Source organism: Astatotilapia calliptera, chromosome 11, assembly GCF_964374335.1.
Source record: "Astatotilapia calliptera chromosome 11, fAstCal68.1, whole genome shotgun sequence".
NCBI classification, from domain to species: Eukaryota; Metazoa; Chordata; class Actinopteri; order Cichliformes; family Cichlidae; genus Astatotilapia; species Astatotilapia calliptera.
Genome location: NC_137432.1, coordinates 23048071 through 23067390, shown reverse-complemented (window position 1 = coordinate 23067390; position 19320 = coordinate 23048071). Strand labels below are relative to the sequence as shown.

The following is a 19320-nucleotide window of genomic DNA, read 5'->3' as shown; positions in this document are numbered from 1 at the left end:
ATCTCATTATTTTAAACTTTAGCATGCTTACTTTGAGCATCCACCATTGTAACACATAAACAGGTTCTCTTCAGTATAGAGCTGAGGTTCTGGCTTAATAGGGGATTTTACATCAACTATAGTGCAAAAAAAAATGACTCCAACAGGTGATCATGTTTGGTTTATACATATTTTATTTGGTGTATTTACAAACAAGCACATGCAGGAGCTGAACAGTGACTGACACTAGAGGGGCACTCTATACGCAACAGTAGGACAACGGGATGTCTACGGGCTACATGACACCAGAGAGGAGAGGGAGGAACAGAACTAACTGTCACTCACACACACAAGTGAAAGTGCAGGATGCGCTGACAGAGAAGTGCTCGAACTCATCTCTGCTTTCACTTCACATACACGCACATACACACGGCCATGCGTGCATTTTCGCACACGAAAAACCCGGATAATTAGCGAGCTATTCCTTTCAGAAACCTCAAGATCAATAAATAATACATCCCATAAATAAATAGCTTTTAAACAAATGCATTTGTAATCTCACATCGGAAAGAAACAAACTAAATGTGTCTACTGATATTTTATCTGTATCTAGACTTTGTTTCTTTTATTTCTTTTAATCACTTGTGTAGGCATTTTTTTTTCCTGATAATGAGTTATGACACTGGTTTAAGTTAATGCTACTGGACTGTTGCCAGCAATCGCATGCTACACTGAAACTCTGCAGAACTGATCTTTTCCCTGATTGATCAATAGCAATGGAACTTTCCTGCTGATTGAATAGAGGTCCTTTAGCGTTAGCCTTTCCTGGCCGCTTAAAAATCGCCCTCCTTCTTTTTTTTAATTTAAGCACTTATCGTTTTATGCTTCCGGTTTCCTCTTGCATGATAACATCAAATTAAAATCGACTTTATAACAAACTAAACACACTTCTAGTTGCGCATTTAAATATATGCATAGTCATAGATACAGATAACTAATAATTATGTGACACAAAACAACAGGTTTTTTTTTCTTTTCATTTAAGCAACAACAAAACAAACGAATCACTTCCACTGCTACCACTACCATTAATATCAATGATTATGATCGGCAAACATGGGGTTAAGATAAATACAAAAGCTGAGGTACGAGGTGAAGACCAGCCACCAAACCCACAGACTTGTAGCATTTATGAATCGACATCACATCTGGGGTTTTTCTCACTGCGTTCATTTGAAATTCAGACAGTGCCGAGAAAGCGGGGCAGACTTTTGTGAGGGTTTTTGCTAAAACCCACGGAGGCTCTGTGAGATTCTGGCTACAGGTCGCTGTCGTCTATAACTTTGTGGGATATCTAAGATGTTTTCATTCAGAGCATTCGTGGTACATTACAGTGCATACAGAGTTTAAAAGGTATGAGCTCAATTTAATCATGTTATGAATATGATGACAATGGCAATACATAAAGCGCACAATAGGGAAGATACTGGATTGCATACTTAAAATAAACACATATTCATTTGTTTTTGCATGTATGACATCCGCTTCATGTTGTTGCAAATGTAAAGATGAATAATCACTCCATCAATACGGCTGCAGCCTTAAGCTGCTACTTTCTCATATTTATCTACCTTTCTATCTATCTTGGTAATATCAATCTCGTTTTATATAGCTATATATTTATATATATATATTTTTATATGTATATTTATACAGTCAAATACAGTAGCAGAAACATGTCAAACACACATAAACTAGGTGAGAAAGATGAGAGGTCAATAAGGGTAAAAGGTCAATAGAACGGGTCTACACAGCTACAGTTCACTACATTACTACGCAGTATGCAACAGGAGCTACGGCCCACTACTCCGACATGCTTTCCCCACTCGACGACCTGCAGCCAGGCTGTCGACCGCCGCCTCCTCGCGACAGATAGCCGCTGATTTGAACGCACTCGAGTGTGACAGACTGCAAAGAATTTTGGCGATCGCTTTCAGATCAGCGGCCGGCAAGCAAGGCGGAAATGGAGAAAAAAAGGCATTTGAAGGGATAATTCACTCGAGGATCAAAGGTCTTCTGGTTTGAAATGATCCAAGTTTGAGTCGAGTCATTATTTCGCACCATCTGCTCAATTCCTGCTGCTAAAATCTATTAGTTGAACGCTACCAAACTGAAATGATTGTGATGGGAAAAGCTCCAATATGTTCATAACGGGGGGGGGGGGGGGGGGGGGGGGGGGCTGCAGATTGCCTCTGATGCACATAAAGCACAACAGATGGTGTTATGCCCTTAACTCAAACTGTAACCGAGCCTGTGTGAAATATCCCTTTCAGAGTGGTGCAGCCTTACCATAACCTCTCAATACTCACCTAAAATATATATATATATATTTTATAATTATTTATTGATTTTTTTAGTGTTGATTAAGTGCAGCAGTTATGGTCACATGATGAGAGAGGTGTAGCCAATAGGTACCAGCCCCTCTTTGTCTCCCTGACGACAGCGAATCCAGTCTTGATCGACGCCTCCTAACACCACGAGCTCCTCCCCTTTGCGGAAGCTGAGCTCGGAACCGGATCCAGCGTGGTCACACAGCGTTCGCACCGACCTGGGACAGAAGACACTGTCTCAGCCTCAGTGATCGACGTTTACACCAGCCACAAAGAGTAACGTCAGCGTATAATGTCAGACGGGATGAGTCACCGTTTACAAGACTTCAGACTGATAACAGCAGCTATTCTGGTGTCTCTGGTATAACCCCTGCCGCCCTTATCAGTGGGGAAAAATATTGATTTGCAAAAGAAAAGACATAAAAATAACTGTGTCACCCACTGTGACCATATTAGTCTTTTGAAACCAGATCTGGGTGAAAAATAGAGGACACTGCACACTCACAAGGCAGACAAACCCTATCATCTAATTTTCTCTGGATGGAAATGTAAAATTTGACTTGAAACCAGCGATTGAGACCATAAAATCATTGGGACAACTTACTGACATCACGGGTCAATTTTTTTTGTCACAGGCGTGTAAACAATGGGGCTTCTCAGATGAGAAGAGAGCATGCAGATTTGAGGCACTAGCTTGGTATCACTACTCATACCTTGAAGTTGGATCCATCTTTCATATGCAGACTAGGATCCCACTTGTGTAAAGGTCTGACCCAAAATTACACTGCTGTCATCTGATTTTTGCCAGTTTTGGGCTTTGAGATGTTACCATTCACTTAACAAAGACAGTCTACATCAGGGGTGTCCAACTCCAGTCCTCGACAGCTACTGTCCTGCAGCTTTTAGACGCATCCTTGCTCCGACACACCTCAATCAAATGGATGGCTTGTTATCACCTTTGCCAAACTTGATGGCGTGCTGAAGAGGTAATCCAACCATTTGATTCAGCTGTGTTGGAGTAGGGACGCATCTAAAAGCTGCAGGACAGTAGCTCTCGAGGACTGGAGTTGGAGACCCCTGGTCTACATTATAAAGGCCAATATAGGTCATATAAATGTATTTAAAACTTGGAAACAGAATCAGCGCTTGCAACAGTAACAGTGAGAAAACAGCAATGCTGTGTCATTGCTCCTTATCCATCATTGCCATCACTTTATGTCTGCTGTACCTGAGTGGTCTGGGTTTGTCCTTCATCTCCAGTGTGTCGACATCTTTCTCGGACTCTGATCCGGTCTCTCCCAGAGTCTCGGGGATCTTTCTCAGCATTGGTGTGGAGCTGCTGCTCACCATTCGGGTCAGCGCAGTGACACCGGGTGCAAACCACTGAGAGGGACGTCTGAGGAAAATTACAGAAACTTGGAAAATTACAAACAGGCATGAGTCACAGACAATTGTCTTCAGAAGCTGATTTCATTTAATTTATTCAATTGATTGATTATCAGTAAAACCAATTTCTGTAGTCTAGACTACATAATAACTATTACATATTTAATGACTGACCTGGTTGGTTGTGTGTGACCTGTCGGGCTGGTGGGAGTTTTGGAGGCTCCAAAGAGCCGGCCCAGACCCCAGGGAACCTGAGTACTACCGCTGACTGGAGTGTAGTCGCTTCCTGCCTGAGCCTGGAGATCTGGCAGATCTGTGTTCATCTCATCCTTCTTCACTGCAGAGAGGCTCAACTCAGCCAGATTCTGACTCAGTCGGCCTCCCCAGCGCACCACAGCACCCCATCCTTGTTGAATTACCTGTAAATAAAAAAAACAGATAAATTAATTTCTGCATAATCACACAATCATCATTGAATAGAAAGGCAGAGGAGTTGAACAGTTGTGGCTACCTGTCCTGCCTGCTGAGCGAGGCTGTCTTCCTCAACGTTAGGAGGAGGCAAATCTTCAATTTCTTTTTCCTGGACCCACAACAGTTGAGGACTCGTCTCCTCCTGAGTGACTGAAGCCTTTGTGGGTCCAAAACTGGTATCTGTTGACGCTGCCGATCCTCCATTATCTGAATTAGTCACAGGTGATGATTTAGCATCTTTAGCTGCCTGATGATCTGGGCTTCCAAAGTCTACTTCTGAGAGGCTTTCACTGTATCTGCTGTCTGGAGTTTTGGATTGAGACCCATTTATTGCTGTCTCATTTGTTGAAAGTTGGGATCCAGGATCCGGAAAGGGAGGGCTGGGGATCTCTGGCCTGTGACTCTCTGGCTCTAAATGGTGGTGCTGGAAGAGCAGGTCGAGGTTGAAGGTGAGCAGGCTCAGAGGCTGCAACACAAGGAGCAGCTCCTCAAACAGAGGCTGGCAGGCGGTCTGCGACAGACGCATAAAAGAGGTGGGGTGGTAATAGGTCTCCAGCACATCTGAGAAAAGAGAGCGCGCGAGAGAGAGAGAGAGAGAGGTCAGTTTCAGTATTTACATTTATGCTTGTAACCAGATTTGCACCACGACATGAAAATAATGGCATTTATCGCTGCTGTCAATGTATCGTTTACAGAATCCAACTAAACAAATTCAGGACGTAAACACATGTCCACAGCTTTTACAAGAATATTCTCATGAATTCTTTTCAATGAAATTAATATGAGGAATATTAACAGCCTCTAGAGAAATATTAATGTTTACGTCTCGATCAAATGCAGCCGTATAAAAGGTTTGACATGCAAGAATAAGGTCCCAAATCCAATTAATAGTATTTTGCCATTAAGCTTCAATATTTGAAAAGAAATACGTACAAATTTCAACAGAACAAAATGCTGCATTTGAAAAATATTAATTAGTCCTGTATAGCATATACCTACATCAAGAAAACAGCCTGCTTTGATGAAAGAGTTTTTCTGCTTTCCCGCGTCATCTGAAGTGCTTCGCTTTCCTTCTCTCTGGATGATTCATTTACTGAATCAATTGGAGATCTTCGAGTTTGAGAGTTAAAAAATGTGTAAAAATGAGTCTGGTTGCTCAGCAGGTGACCACGTACCCTATGGTCAGTGTTCGGTGGCACAGGTTGCGTCTGGCCCACAGCCCTTTGCTGAGTGTCTTCCCCCTTTCTCTCTCAACACTTACCTGTTTTCTTCTGTAACCTCGTCTTACAGTGTCGCAAATCACCTGCTCTAACTTTGAACTGTGGACAGGTTCTTTTTACATGAACGCGTGACTGCTCTTCTCAATCAGCCCGTCACAGCAGCTGCTGTGGAGCTCACCTTTGCAGGAAATTCTGAAGTCACTGATCAGGCAAGCGGTCTCCTGATACTCTGAGTTCATTTCATTTATTCATCAAACAGGGGAAAATCCCCTGCATTTGCATCCCCACCCTGGCAAACTGCACCCTGCTCATAACTGCAACAACTGCTAGAAGAGAGGAAAACTTACCACTGCAAGACTGAAGGTAAGACAGCCAGAAGTCAAGAAGCTTGGTACTACGAGACAAAAACAGAAAGAAGATGAGTAACGAGGATACAAAGAAGATACGTGCACAGAAATTATTATGCAGTTTAGGCCGGATTTACTAAGTGGAGCAAATTACCAAATGCAGAAATGCGCCCATGGGAGTGGAAAGTTATGTGGGTGATCTACTAACAATGTGCTAATTTATAAACAAGAATGCAGGCAGTTGATTTCAGCATTCTGCAAGAGCAGCACAAATTAGCAGGTTAAAAACAAGCAGCCTCGATGAGGGTGTAGTAAAACAGTGCAAGTACAGGTTTTACTCAAGTGTTTCTCTCTGAAAACAGTGAGAGAATTCAGGAAAATGACAAGCAGTTGGAGGAGAGACAATATCTTTAATATAAGGTTGAACTCCACTGTTAGAAATGACTGAAGACTGAGTGTGAACCTGAGGACTGAGACTCCGGTGGAGCGCAGACGAGAGCTGCGTTACTACACACTATGTGTAACAGCTGACCTGCACCATGTGTAGGAGAACACAAATCACTATTTATTGTTGGTGTCTTACTGAAGATACTGTTACTGTGCCGCTATGCAAGTGCATGATCTGCTTTTTTGTTTCCTGCAGGCTGTATGAAGCGCTAAATACCTATTTCAGTCAATATTACATATTGTAAGATGAAGACATTTTTCTAACACATTAACAAAGATCCCGTTTTCATTTCAGCTCCACATTCCAATATGGTATGTAACAGCTCTGATAGAGAGGAGCAAAAATAAATAAATAAACTGAAATGAGACTAAATGCCTGAAACACTGAAAACCATCAGCTCACTCTAAAATATAACCCTGTTGCCTATTTAACATCAGGACTCTTCAGTTCACTTCAGTTTGGTTAAGTTAGGCTCCACTTCATCAAAATACCAGTATTACTACGGACCACAAATATGTGGAGCTCAGATCTAAGCGTGCAGAGTTAAGACCGAGCGAAGAGTTACAGGATGTAGTCGAACCTTTTACACACACTCACAACTTTGACCCATCCACCCATGTCGTTACGTACTCACACTGGTATCCTGTCATTCCAAATAAATGAACACTGCTAATGCAACTATCACAACAACACCAGGCACAAAATGTAACAAGTCTTTTTTCTATGTTCAATTTACTGCAATTTGAGGTAAAATGAATGCCACAAAATGGTTTTGTGGTTGCGCAGAACCATTAGTAAATCTGGCCTTGTGAGTGCAATAATAAAATGAATAGCATGCTCTTAAACGAGTCGTCAGTGGAGATCAAGGATTGTTAATAGCCACTGCTTACTTCAGTAGGCCGAGGAGGAATGCGTTGAACCTGTGTTTGCTCTGTCTGAGCTGGGGTAGCTCTCCAACTCGAACTTGCAGACTGAACAAGGCATGAGTTTTAGGACCTTGGAAGATCGGTTGGGAGGAAGAGGATAAAATGCACAGAGAGAGAGAGAGAGAGAGAGAGAGAGAGAGAGAGAGAGAGAGAGAGAGAGAGAGAGAGAGAGAGAGAGAGAGAGAGAGAGAGATCAATGAAGGACCTTACAGAAGTGAGTGAAAAATTGCTGTGAAGCTTGGCACTCGTAGGCCAATCAATATCTGTGTCCTGGTGTTCACTTTATTCAGCATTTTAGACGATAAAATCAACAAGTATTGACTGATGTGGGAGAAAAGTGGAGACAGACGAATTGCAGAGTTTATCACTATCAACCAGGAAACCAAACCTCAAGAGGAACAACAGGATAATATCTGATTTTTAATATCCACGGCTATGATGCATGATATGCTACCTGCCCTGGTTGAAGCCTGGACCAGACTCCAAGCAGAGTTTGGCCTTCTGCCTGCAATCAGGTCACTCTGGTAGGGTTTCAAGCCATCAGTCAGCAAGCTGTGGAGGGCGGGGCAGAGGCACTGCAGCACCAGACGGCCCAGTGATGGATTTATAGCGCTGTCTCCTGATAAGGCCTGAGGAGAGGAGAAGAAAGGAAGGGAGCACGGTTTGGGGGGGAAAAAAATGGGTGTTTGGTGAGAAGGAAGATGTGCAGCGATTGGACAAGAAGATGAAAAGGATGACTCAAAGAGAGAGGGAGGGGTGGAAAAGGGGGATTGTGTGATGATGATCAACATGATGTAATGAGGGATGATTTGGGTGGTGAGTGAGCAGCAAGTTGACAAAGAAATTCTTGTGACTAAGAAACTGGGTTATCTTAAGATACTCTAGTACCCTGTTAACTGAGGAAGACTGGAGGAAGGCACACAATAGTCAAAACAAGAAGGAAGAGGGGAAATATTTTCAAAGGTACATAATGAATTTAATACACCATGAAGTTTAGCCAAAAAAACATAGATTATAAAGGGTGACTAAAAATGAAAAAGCACTCAGTCCTTCTAGCTACTGTCATCAAACCAGCAGGTACTGACCTTCTGAACCACAGTCCTTGAAGAACTGAACTGGGCCAATATGGCTTCCACTGCCACACTAACTGCGCCTACCAGGGCTAGAGAGGAGAACCGGGTGTAAAGCTGGTTAGAAGAGCGTGCACAGACAAACAAACGCACATCCTGCACATGTACATCCAACCCCACCTTTCTTTTCCTGTAGGCACAGAGAGGATAGGCCAAGACCTCTCATTGGATGCTTCACATCCTCGCCCATCCAGGGTGTGTCTGTCTTCAGCACAGAGCCAGCGAATGAGACACTGCGAACAGCTGACAGCGATGGTAAACAAAACCCCAAATAAATATATATCGCAATTACTTTGTATGCAAGTGATAAAAAAAAATACAAATTAACAAACTTAAAAAAAATGAATCGCCACCAAAAGAAACAAAACAACTAAAATATTAGCATTATTAGCAGGAGCAGTTAAGCAATGAAGAAGCCAGATAGAAGCAGATGGAAGCAGTCGTTACTGCTGACGACAAACAGTGAGCGAGCACATCCTGTAGGATTACTGTGATGAGGTTTTCACAACTGGATCTGTGAACACAACTTTTTGTCTGCTTCAGGGCTAAACAGGATCCCATGCAATTAACCTCAACTCACACAAACACAGTTATACAAATACTCACATACTTAATATAGGCATACACGGAGGAACTGCAGAGCTAGGAACAAACAAGTGTAGGAACTACCACAAGAACCAGGTCAGAAGAAAGTACATCCATGTGCAAAGGGTAGGTGTAAAGTACATTTTGCTGTTTATATAAATGTATTTATATAAACTAGATCGATAAATGCAAATGTGTACAATGGACAGGATGCCGTGGATCTTAACCGAACACAGAACAAATAAAAATGAAAACTTTATTTATTTATTAGCATCACATCATCATCAAGCAGCTACTTAAGGTTCGCTTTGCATGAAATGCACGTGTCTGTGTGGGTACACCATGCAAAAACAAAAAGACGACAAGAACAACATCGGGACAAAGAGACAGACAGGTGAGGAAAGACAGACAGAGAGAGAGAGACAGTGATGAGAGTGACTCTAGACACCTTGTGACAGAAACAGCTGTTACCCTTCTGAAGGCCCTTTGCGGATTTGAAAGGACAGAGCAGATAAGACGTATCAGATGGCCTGCAGGGACGCACCTTCTGATATATAAAACAGCTACAGTTACCTAGTTCTTTCAAATCTGCAAACCCCCGGGGCCATAGGTGACACAAGCGTGTAGGCCACCACATCCAGACGAGAGAAGAGAGACAGAAATAGAGACAGACAGAGAGATAGACAGACATGCGAGATGTCAGACAAGGAGAAAAAGTGTAAGATGTATGGAGAGAGAGAGAGATCTTACTCGCCACGCGTGACTGCAGAGGAGCCTGGTGGAGTTTTGGGGGTAGGGGGGGCGCCCTGGGCGGTATAGGAGGGTAGAGGTTTGGATAGTAGAGGGGAGCAGCGAGGGCAGGCAAGGTGTGCGAGCGGGGGAAAAGCGGGGAGCTGAGGGAGGAGCTTGCTGCACCGGGAGGGGGTGCTCCGGAGCGATGGGGAGGGGAGAGGGCTCCGATAGGAGAGAGGCGGGGGGGAGCCCCCCTGTGAAGAGGGCAGTTCTTAGGGTGGTACAGGTAATAGGTGGGGAGGGGAGGGAGATCTTTGGATGTCCTAGCCTTGATGCTGACCTGGTCTGTGTGTGAGAGTGAGCGCTTCTCTGAATACATCGAATCCCTAGCACCAATGCTGTTTGAATACATCATCATAACATCGATATTCTTATACGGTGTGGTGCAACCTGGAGCTTCAGCGGTGCTGCTAACAGACACGGCGTTGGCATCATTCTGCTTCTCTGAATCACTTTGGTAAAGGGAGTCAAGATTGCAGATTGACTCAGTTGCAAAGTCCCTTTCATTGGTTTTGGGATCGCTGTTATATTGGTAAGCTGAATGTGTGTTTTGCTTAAACTTATCCCCACAGTCACGTGGAGACTCTACACCAAAAGCAGCCGGGGATTCATCTTTAAACCCAGAGCTCGATTCATCTCTGTGGATACAAGCTGAGTGGACAGCAGGAGTCCACCGTGTGTTTCTGTGTGTGTCTGTGGGCCCTTGGCCTACATGACTGCGGGGCCTGGGATCTGCAAGGGGGTGGGAGTAACAGTAGCCTGGGCGAAAGGAAGGGATAGCGGTGTGGAGGAAGTAGGGTTGGGAGGACTGGGCGAGGGAGAGCGGGGGTGAGGAAACTGCTCGGTTCAAAGGGAGAGCAAGGCCAAAAAGTGCAGGAGTTCGGGTGGAGAGGGCAGACGCACAAGCATAAATGGTAATGAGGGAGCGATGATGCCAAAATGGAGACAACCGAATGGAAACAAACCAAACAGGATGGATAAGTGAGAAAAACAAGGAAGATAAAAGTAAGAAAGAGGCGGCAAAGAAATGGGAAGGAGAGAGAGATGCAGAACATGTTAGTGTCTGTTGAGAGAAAAAATGCACATGTGTATTCTAGCAGTCATCTTCAAAACACCATGCAGTATTTATTCCAGTCAAACGTCTGATTGACAGTTACACACCAACGGTGCATGGAAGTCAATGAAGAGCAATAAACACAGTCTTTCGCTTAGGAGGGGTCTGACATGACAGGAAATGACACGGAGGCTGTAAAAGAATAATTACGGAGCAGTCTCACAGCTGCACGGTAGAAGGACTCGGTCTGTCATTCACTCGCTTAATTCATCATAATTAAAATGCCATTCCTGAAGAGTCATCCTACTACAACACGTGTTAAGAATCCACGTTTTCTTTGTGACATCAGATTTCTGTTTGACACCTGAGAGTTATGAGTGATAACCACAGTCAGTGACTGGTGTTGCTAAACGTTTTGTACTTTACTGCAGTGCGTGCTGTCATCACCTCCGGATCACCTTCTCTCTCACTCTCTGCTTTTAGTTTCTATCTCTCTCTACCTTCTTCCCCACCACCACAGTAAAAACTGTACTGCTGAGTCAGTCAACAGATAACAGATTTCTGTTCCTTTCTGCTCAATCATCAGGCCCGCCTTTGTGGAAATTCAGAGTGGCACCCCGACTCTCGTTACACTGTATTTACCTTAAACTAAAAAAGGAGCTAGAAAGCAACCATACCTTGGTTAGACTTGAGCTGTGTCTGAACTGCAACAAATACATGATACTTCCTAGTTTTCTGACCCTGGCTGGCAGTAATTGGTCCATGTACTAAGATCCACCCCTTCAGCTCTTAAAGGTGTATACACCTATCCCCAAACCTACCTCACTGCAGTGGTTTTGAGAAAAGATCTGAAACTTTTAACCTATAAATTTTTAACCTATAAATCATTTAGAAAAAATTATCCAGTCTTGGTTTTAAACACCCTGCTGTACATGAACAACTTAGTTTTAATGTAGCCTAATGTAGGACCATATGAGCTACGTAACCTGATCTGAGCTATCTGTGCTGCAGGGAGCAAAGGGTGGGGTGTTGGGGTGGAGACAGCATAAGTAAAAACACATAAATGTCCCAAAACTGGGATTCAAAACTATTAAAGAAGCAGAGAGAGAGGGGAGAAGGAAAATATTTCAGGATGCCAACAAAGAAAGAAAAAAACAAAAACAGGAAAAAGTCCGATTTAAAGTGAGTGAGCTCCATTATTCCTCTCCCCCTCAATCTGAAGAGTGGATGAATAATTGAATAAGTCTGTGATGACATCACACACTGATAACCCGTACAGGAAATACTGGCTGGAAAGTTTCCAACCTCCCCTTTCTCCTCATATTACTTTCACTAGCCTCACTATATTCTTCCATCTCTCACTGTTGTGTTCACATTTCTTACTCCCCTATCTAAAATCACCCTGTTTATCCCCTGCCATCGCATCATTGCATCATCCTTTTCAGTGACTCCTGTTCCCGCTCCATCTCTCTTCCGTGGCTCCATTTATCATTTCCACAAATGAGTGTACTTTTTTTTTCATTTCCCTTGGCTTTCTGTTTCTTTTCATTGTAATGTCAAAGGATATTATTTGTGCATCACTGAAGAACTGAGCAAGACGACTGTGAGCGTGCCTTTTCCCCATCTGTTCCTCTCCATCATCTGCCCGTCCCAGATCTGTTCTGTCATCCAATTTGCTCTGACTTATTTTTGTGTGTTTACTTTCTTCTATGCACATGCACAGGCAGGACTGTACTTTGTGTTATTGAATATAACTTCCAATTTACTACCACTAAAATCACACTCACCTGAAGTTCTTGATTCAAAAGTCCGTCCTCCATCAGCTTGTCCTCTCACCTCCACCTCCTCCTTTAGTTTGTCCTTCCCTTCTTTTTCTTCCTTCTTAATTTCTTCCCCCTCCCACTCTCTGCCCAAGGTCCACAGGCTGCTGTCACTGACTGAGCAGCCAATCTTCTGTGATGGGCACAACTCTAGTTGCCCCCCCTCCTTATCAGCTCTCTGGAGCATTTCCTGCAGAGCAGCCATTGAGGTGAGGGCTGGCGGCGGCTGCATGAAGAGGGCCTGAGCCTGAGAGGTGTACTCCCACTGGCTGCCATCACTTCCCTCCTTATGTTTCCTCCACTTTAAGTTGTAGAGTATATCTGGATCTGGAGTGATTATTGTGGGGTCAGGATCGGGCTCAATGATCACCTTAGTCGGAGGAGAGGAGCTCTTGTTGCGGAAACGCAACTCTTTAAAGGTTGTGACCTTTGGAGCTGACCCTGGAGAGGTACCTGACGAATTGGGCTTCTTTTGGGTTTCCACATATGCCTTTCTCTTTTCTAGGGGTGGCAGCTGTGGTGGGGCTTCACACTCAGGTGTGAATGCTATCAGCCAATCAAAACGCTCAGGTTGTTCAGAGTTGGCGGGCAGAGTGCTGACTTTGAGGGATGGCAAACATGGAGGAATGGGTGGCAGAGGGCGAGGGGGAGGAGGAGGCGGCGGTGACTCTGGTGGCTCAGCAGAATAACGGGAAGCCCCAAAGCTCACATTCTTTGCTTTATCTTCATGTGTATTGCTTAAACTGTAGTACTGGTCGAATGCCAAGCCAGTGTTTTTCTTCCTTCTCCTTGCCATCTCAGTAAATGACGTTGTTCTCTGTGTGTCTCTGCCCTCCTCTTTCTTTTTGCCTTCTTCAGCTATATCTGCTTTTTGATCTCCCTCCAACTTTTCAGTGCCAACCCATTGATCTCTGGCCACCAGCTGTGTGTCAGGCTCACTTTCCTCTTCTCTGTACCGCAGACTGAACTCTTGCGACTCCAGAGATTTCGGTTTCATGAAATTATCTCCATCTCCCTCGTCTTCTAACCCCCCGACACAGACACCAAGCTCAGGGCTGAGTTTGAGGAGCTCAGCTTGGGTAAGTCCAGCAAGCATGAGCAGTTTCCGAATCTCTACATCCAATGCGTGGAAGGATGGTGGAGGAGGCAGCGCAGGTGGAGGTGGTATGGCAGGAGGAGAGGAAGAGGAGACTGAGATAACAGGTGGAGGAGGGAGTGGTGGGGGGCGGGTGGTAGGTGGGGGGAGGGACATGGGGGTCTTTTCCTGTTCGGCTTGAAGAGCCGCGAGGCGCTGCGCTTCCTTCCGTGCGAGGTGTCGCTTTCGAGGTGGAGGGATAGGAGGTGTTGGGGTGGGGATAGAGGGAGGTGGAGAAGGGGTGGTATACAGAGTGAGGTAAGGAACTGGCTTAGAAGCAGGGAGAGGAGGAATGGATGGTGGAGATGAAGGTAGGGATTTCTCACACCTAAAAGTGGTGAATGTGGGGGATGAGGAGTTAGGTGAGAAGGTAGACAATGTAGGAGAGGTGGAAACAGCAATGGAGGTGGTCTCTCTGCTGATATTTATGTAGGTGTGGAGGTCCGAGCTCACGCTGGCATGTCGCGCTGGAGGTTTTGGGGGTCTAGGTGGCGGTTCAACAGGGGAAGGTGTGAGGGAATCTGGAACGAGGGGATCTTCACAGTCTGACGGAGCGGTTAAGTCGACCCCGGCATCGGAAAACTCCTGAGATTCTCCCATCGTTCCATCATGTGTTTTATACAGCTTCCAGGGAATGTCAATGTTGCCCATTTCATCCATGACATCCGAAAGGTCCTGCTCATCCAGATCTCCAAGATCAAGTCCCTTCTCGTGGAGTCTGGCAATGTAGGTCAGTTTTACTTCCCTGTTCACCTTTTCCAAACGATCCAGGTGATCTAAGCGATCCCGCAGAACATCCCAGTGCTGTTCCCCGTCCAGATCCCAGCGAGCCACTTGGATCACCTGGCTGAACCGCTCCATTTTCCCAAATTCTCCGACCGATTCTAGAAAGTCAAGCAAGCCTAATTTGGTGACCTCAGAATCATCTTTGACTCCTAAGTAGTCAGGGGAAGGTGAGTCAAGCGCAGAAGGGTAACCCTCATCTGGGGAGCAAGGTGGACTCGGGGAATGAGATGTTAAACAGAAGGGATTTCGGTTCAGAGGGAGGGATGGAGGTGAGCGAGCAGGAGGCTTGCTATCAGGGCCTTGTAGGAGAGAGTGGTCTTTGGAGGAAAGAGAGACGGACAGATTGTCTTGATCTTGGGAAGAGCAGATGGAGGCAGATTGATCGGCACAGTCAGACTCCAGATCAGAACAGGAGCTGATGGAAGTGGAGGAAGAGGAGGTAGAAGAGGAGAGCGAGAACTCCAGGAGGGAGGGGGGACAGTCGCAGCACGAGGGGACCAGGGTGTCATCATCTTCATCGTCATCGTTATCGTCCTCTTCATCATCAATCTCAATATCCCCGCTGCTCTCTTCCTCATCATCTTCCTCCACCTTTGCATTTTTCTTATTGTCTACTTCAGTGTTTTCATCTGAAATCTTCTCTTCATTTTCCAGACTGGCAGCAGGGCACGCAGAAATTTCCATCTGGGCCTTTGCCTGTGCCTGCTCCTTGGCCCCGATCCCATCCTGCCTCAGGGGCATCGGGGCCGGTGGAGGCGGTAGCTGCAGTTGATGTCTGAGGGAGATGGTGTTGTTGTTGTTGTGGTTGTGGTTGAACATGCTGTTGTTGTCCTGCGGGGATCGGCCATCACAGCATAGACACGGGAGGCTCGGCTCGTTGCAGTTCGGGTCAACAGGAAGAACCGAGGGAAGCGGAGGAGGCGGATCCGCTGCGGGTACAATTTGAGTTGCTGCAGATGCACGGGCATTCTTGGGTTTGGGTTTAGCTAGTTTAGAGACAGTAGAACCCTGTTTCTGTGAGCTTAACCTGGACTGGCTTACTGGAGCTCGAGGCTGTACGCCCACTCTGGTCCTGGAGGGAGCAGTGGGACCCTTGGTGGCCCGGCGTGGGGACGGCGTGGTGATTGTGTTCATGTTTTTATCCTCCCTCTGAAACCCAGGGCCGTGAGACTTTGGTGCAGCTAAGTTATTGGTCCGTCTGCTGACGTCAAAGCGCCGCGGTTTCGGCGGCTGAGAGGACTGCATTGTGGGAATGGGACTTTTTTGGATATTCTGATATTTCTGTTGCTATGGAAACAAGTATTGTAGAGCCTCCAAACTATGACGCGCCGTGACAGTCACATCTTGGCGTGACTCCCAAGATCCTGTAACATCAAAGAAGACACACAGTGAATAACAAATACGAGCAGCTTCTGCTCATCGCAGAGCGATTTCTTACTCTACACATGTTTGCATATTAGGTTTAAGCTTTGAAGCGAACCCATCATCGAGACTATTCATTAAAAGGCAACTGCTTTTGAGGGTTTTCTGTTCTGTAATTATCACAGCCCGGGAAGTCACACACTGTGACTCACAGTTAGAGTAGCACATTGTCAAGCATTGCCCCTTAAAATAAATACGTTGAGAACTCTTAGTAGTTAATTTTAATTCCTCTGTGTGTGTGTGTGTTGAGGTGGGATTTTTTCTTTTAGTATTAAAGGTGAGCATACCAATCCAAACAATAAATGCAAAACCAACCAAAAGTAAAAAACAAACAAACAAATAAAATATTTAAAACCAGGTGCAGCAGATTACACTGCTGTGTAACACGGTGTTAAATTATAACTGTACACTTTCACACAAAGTCTGGTTTACATTGTTTGAATTTTTATTATTATTTACTACATCCTTTCAAGCATTTATCAAATATAATCAGGTCAAATAAAGGTTAGTTTTTCCTGCAGGAAGTCAAACAAATCTGCTAACACATGCAGAGCAACCAGGATCATTACAGGTTTGATAGAAATATATAAGCCGGTGTGATGGTACTTAAATATAAGATTTGAAAACTAGATATCCAAATGCCATTCTGTCCTATCGTCAAAAAAATATATGGAAAAGATTTGCTCTTTCCATCCCACAGCCTCTCCAGCAGTCAGTTTCACTGAAAGTGAATCAGCAAGAGTCATAATCAAATAATCATTTAACCCTGTGAGGTCTTAGTCATCATTGATAAGCCCTGACCATATGCTGTGGATACAAATCAAAGGGACTTTTTCTTGAGAAAAAATGCAAATAATTTTTTAGACTTTTTTTATACTGGCAAACTGGCTCTCTAATGTGGCAGTGGTTTACATCTTTGCCTAAAAAAAATGAAAGATTTCCGGTTTGATCCTGGAAGGAAATCTGCCAAATTAAACATGAAGAGCTACTCACTGTGTCGGCCCCTTGTGAATGAGAGAGCAGCTAAAAGTAGCTCTATTATTTAGACTAGCAGAATTATTCTTAAAGCCAAAAATTAAATATTCTGACAGCTTTAGATATTAAATATTATATAAATATATTTAGATATTAAAATATTAAATATTCTGACACCTTAGGAATAAGATTTAGAGGTACTATGGTAGGTACTGAGACATCTAAAGACCACAGCTGGGACTCATCTGTTTGGAAAAATGTAGCCCTAACATATAAAATGTATGTTAGGGCTTAAAATGACTATTAATATGATCAAAAATATTATTCAGATCTGGGCACCTGTCCAGAGTGAACCCTACAATATCTGGGATAAGCTCCAGCGTCCCTGGGAATAATAATATCCACATAAACAAAAAATTACATTGTCATAATGGTGAGATGATGCAAACGGTGATAATAGTGTAATACAGAAGGTGGTGTCTTCCATACAAAATTTCGAATACTTAATTCCTGCAATCTTGCAGCTAAATAGATACTTTTAGAGCTTCTCTATTTGTATGCAGTGCTTCTGCAAGATACCTTCACGGCTCCTTTCATCTGCTGGTGTCACACAACACCCAACTATTCAAACACCCACCCACACACATGAAATGATTCTCCTTGTAATAATAATTGTCAGCTAATTTATAGTCTGATAACTGTCATCAGTTATGCTCGTCTTCACTGGGCTATGATATTCATGGAAATCTGGATCAAAAGAAACAAATCGTAAATAACAAAGAAAACACACATACATTTAAGTGGAGCATGAAATAATCACTCAGCGGTAGAGAACAACACCCAGTCTGCTTTTTAAAAGCCCATCTACTGAAGGCTATTGCTCATATATTCCTCCACAGTGCCCTTCACATCACTGAAGAATATAAATCACTGGAGTGCCTGTTTACACTGCTGGGCCTCCGTCGGGATGGCCCTTAGCAAACTAAGCCTTGAAATAAAATATAAAACACAGCATACCGTCATATGTAATGCAATCCGTCCTGTGCTCAGAGTTTAACCCTGTATCTATTGATCCCACAGAGCTGATGGAGACAGGGGTGGATGGGTGGAGGAGGGAGGAGGGGAGTACCTCCAACCCGCATCGCTCTGATAAACGGGCCCATACGCCCCTATTACAACTCAGACAAAAACCATCATTTTCACACTACAATTAGAACAGACAAAACAGTTATTTGCGTATTTACGCAAAGCTATCTAATCCGACAAATGCCACCGCGAACAGAGGAATTTATTGTCTTATCCTACGCAGTCTCGGGGGGGTAAGAGGAGGATTTTCTTACCCGATCGTCTCATGCAGGTTCGCTTGAAAGACATCTACATGCACGATAAAGCTGATAAAAATGCACTTGACTCACATTCAGATAAAGATGGATGAAGGTCTCCATCTCGTCGGGCTCTCTCACATCCCCAGTCCGTGAGAATGTGAATCTCGAATAGCCTCAGCATCTGTCTTCTCGCGAGCATCCAGAAATCCCCCCACCTCCCCCGATCAAACCACACCCCTTACCCCTCGCCTTATCATCACATTCAGTTAATCTATAGTCCTTTTTAGCTTTGCCTCCTTAAAATAATGAGTCTCAAGTGTTCACCGCCCAATTATCATGATTTATGCATTTGGTGATTTCTTTAACAGAAAATTAACTCATATAAAAAAGTCATATTTAATTGCGTTTAACTGCAATTTAAATACATATAGAAAAGGACAAAATTATTATCCTCTCCCAACACACACACACACACACACACACACACACAATTATTTCTATTTGTACATAATAACAAAATTATTTCAGAAACAAATACCATGACCAAAATTATTAGCCCGCTGAAAAACGGATCTTTTTATTGAGCTATATCATGAACCACTGCTGTGCAATGACATGCTATTATTTTGTAGTGCTCAAAGCTCAAGCTGACGGTTATCCTCCAATTTAAACACAGTATAAAAATGTCAGCAAGGGTTTGAGTCGTCACTTGAGTAAAAATCATGCCAAAAACAGAAGATATCAGTTATGAGTCGAGAAAAAGACTTATTCATGCTGATAAAGCAGTAGATGGATATAAAACAGTATCACAGCATATCCAAGTGTCAAGAACTGGAGTGAGAAGTATCATCAAGAAATTCAAAGGGAGCCACACAATACAGACCAAGTCTCGTAGACGTAGGAAGCAAAAGATTTCAAACACTCTGGAAAGAAAAACTGCGAGAAATTTTGAAGTCAGACTAAAGTATGCTAAATATGCTGAGTGCTTTCCTCAGATGAGCTGAATCTAGAGCAGGGATGCTGCTTATGTTTGGAGAAAGAAGGGAGAGAAATACAACCCAAAGAACACCCGTATTGGGGGTACATCATGGTGGGGATGCTTCAGTGCATTTGGAATTGGGAATCTCAT

The 19320-nt window shown here is 44.0% G+C and overlaps 1 protein-coding gene across 3 annotated transcripts; it reads right to left on the bottom strand.

Moving 5' to 3' along the window:
- Positions 1-155: 155 nt before the first annotated feature.
- Positions 156-18404, bottom strand: rusc1 (RUN and SH3 domain containing 1). Of its 3 annotated transcripts, none has more exons than XM_026183335.2 (12): positions 18282-18404; positions 12516-15833; positions 9633-10511; positions 8418-8540; positions 8253-8329; positions 7622-7796; positions 7132-7237; positions 5794-5840; positions 4267-4787; positions 3930-4174; positions 3598-3765; positions 156-2587 (listed from the first exon to the last, which is right to left on the bottom strand). In XM_026183335.2, exons 2-12 carry the CDS (start codon positions 15712-15714, stop codon positions 2422-2424), a joined length of 5706 nt encoding a protein of 1901 aa, XP_026039120.2. In that variant the 5' UTR covers positions 15715-15833; positions 18282-18404; the 3' UTR covers positions 156-2421. The 3 variants fall into 3 exon arrangements, with proteins under 3 accessions (XP_026039120.2, XP_026039121.2, XP_026039122.2); XM_026183336.2 differs by having other exon boundaries at positions 18207-18350; XM_026183337.2 differs by lacking the exon at positions 9633-10511.
- Positions 18405-19320: the final 916 nt, after the last annotated feature.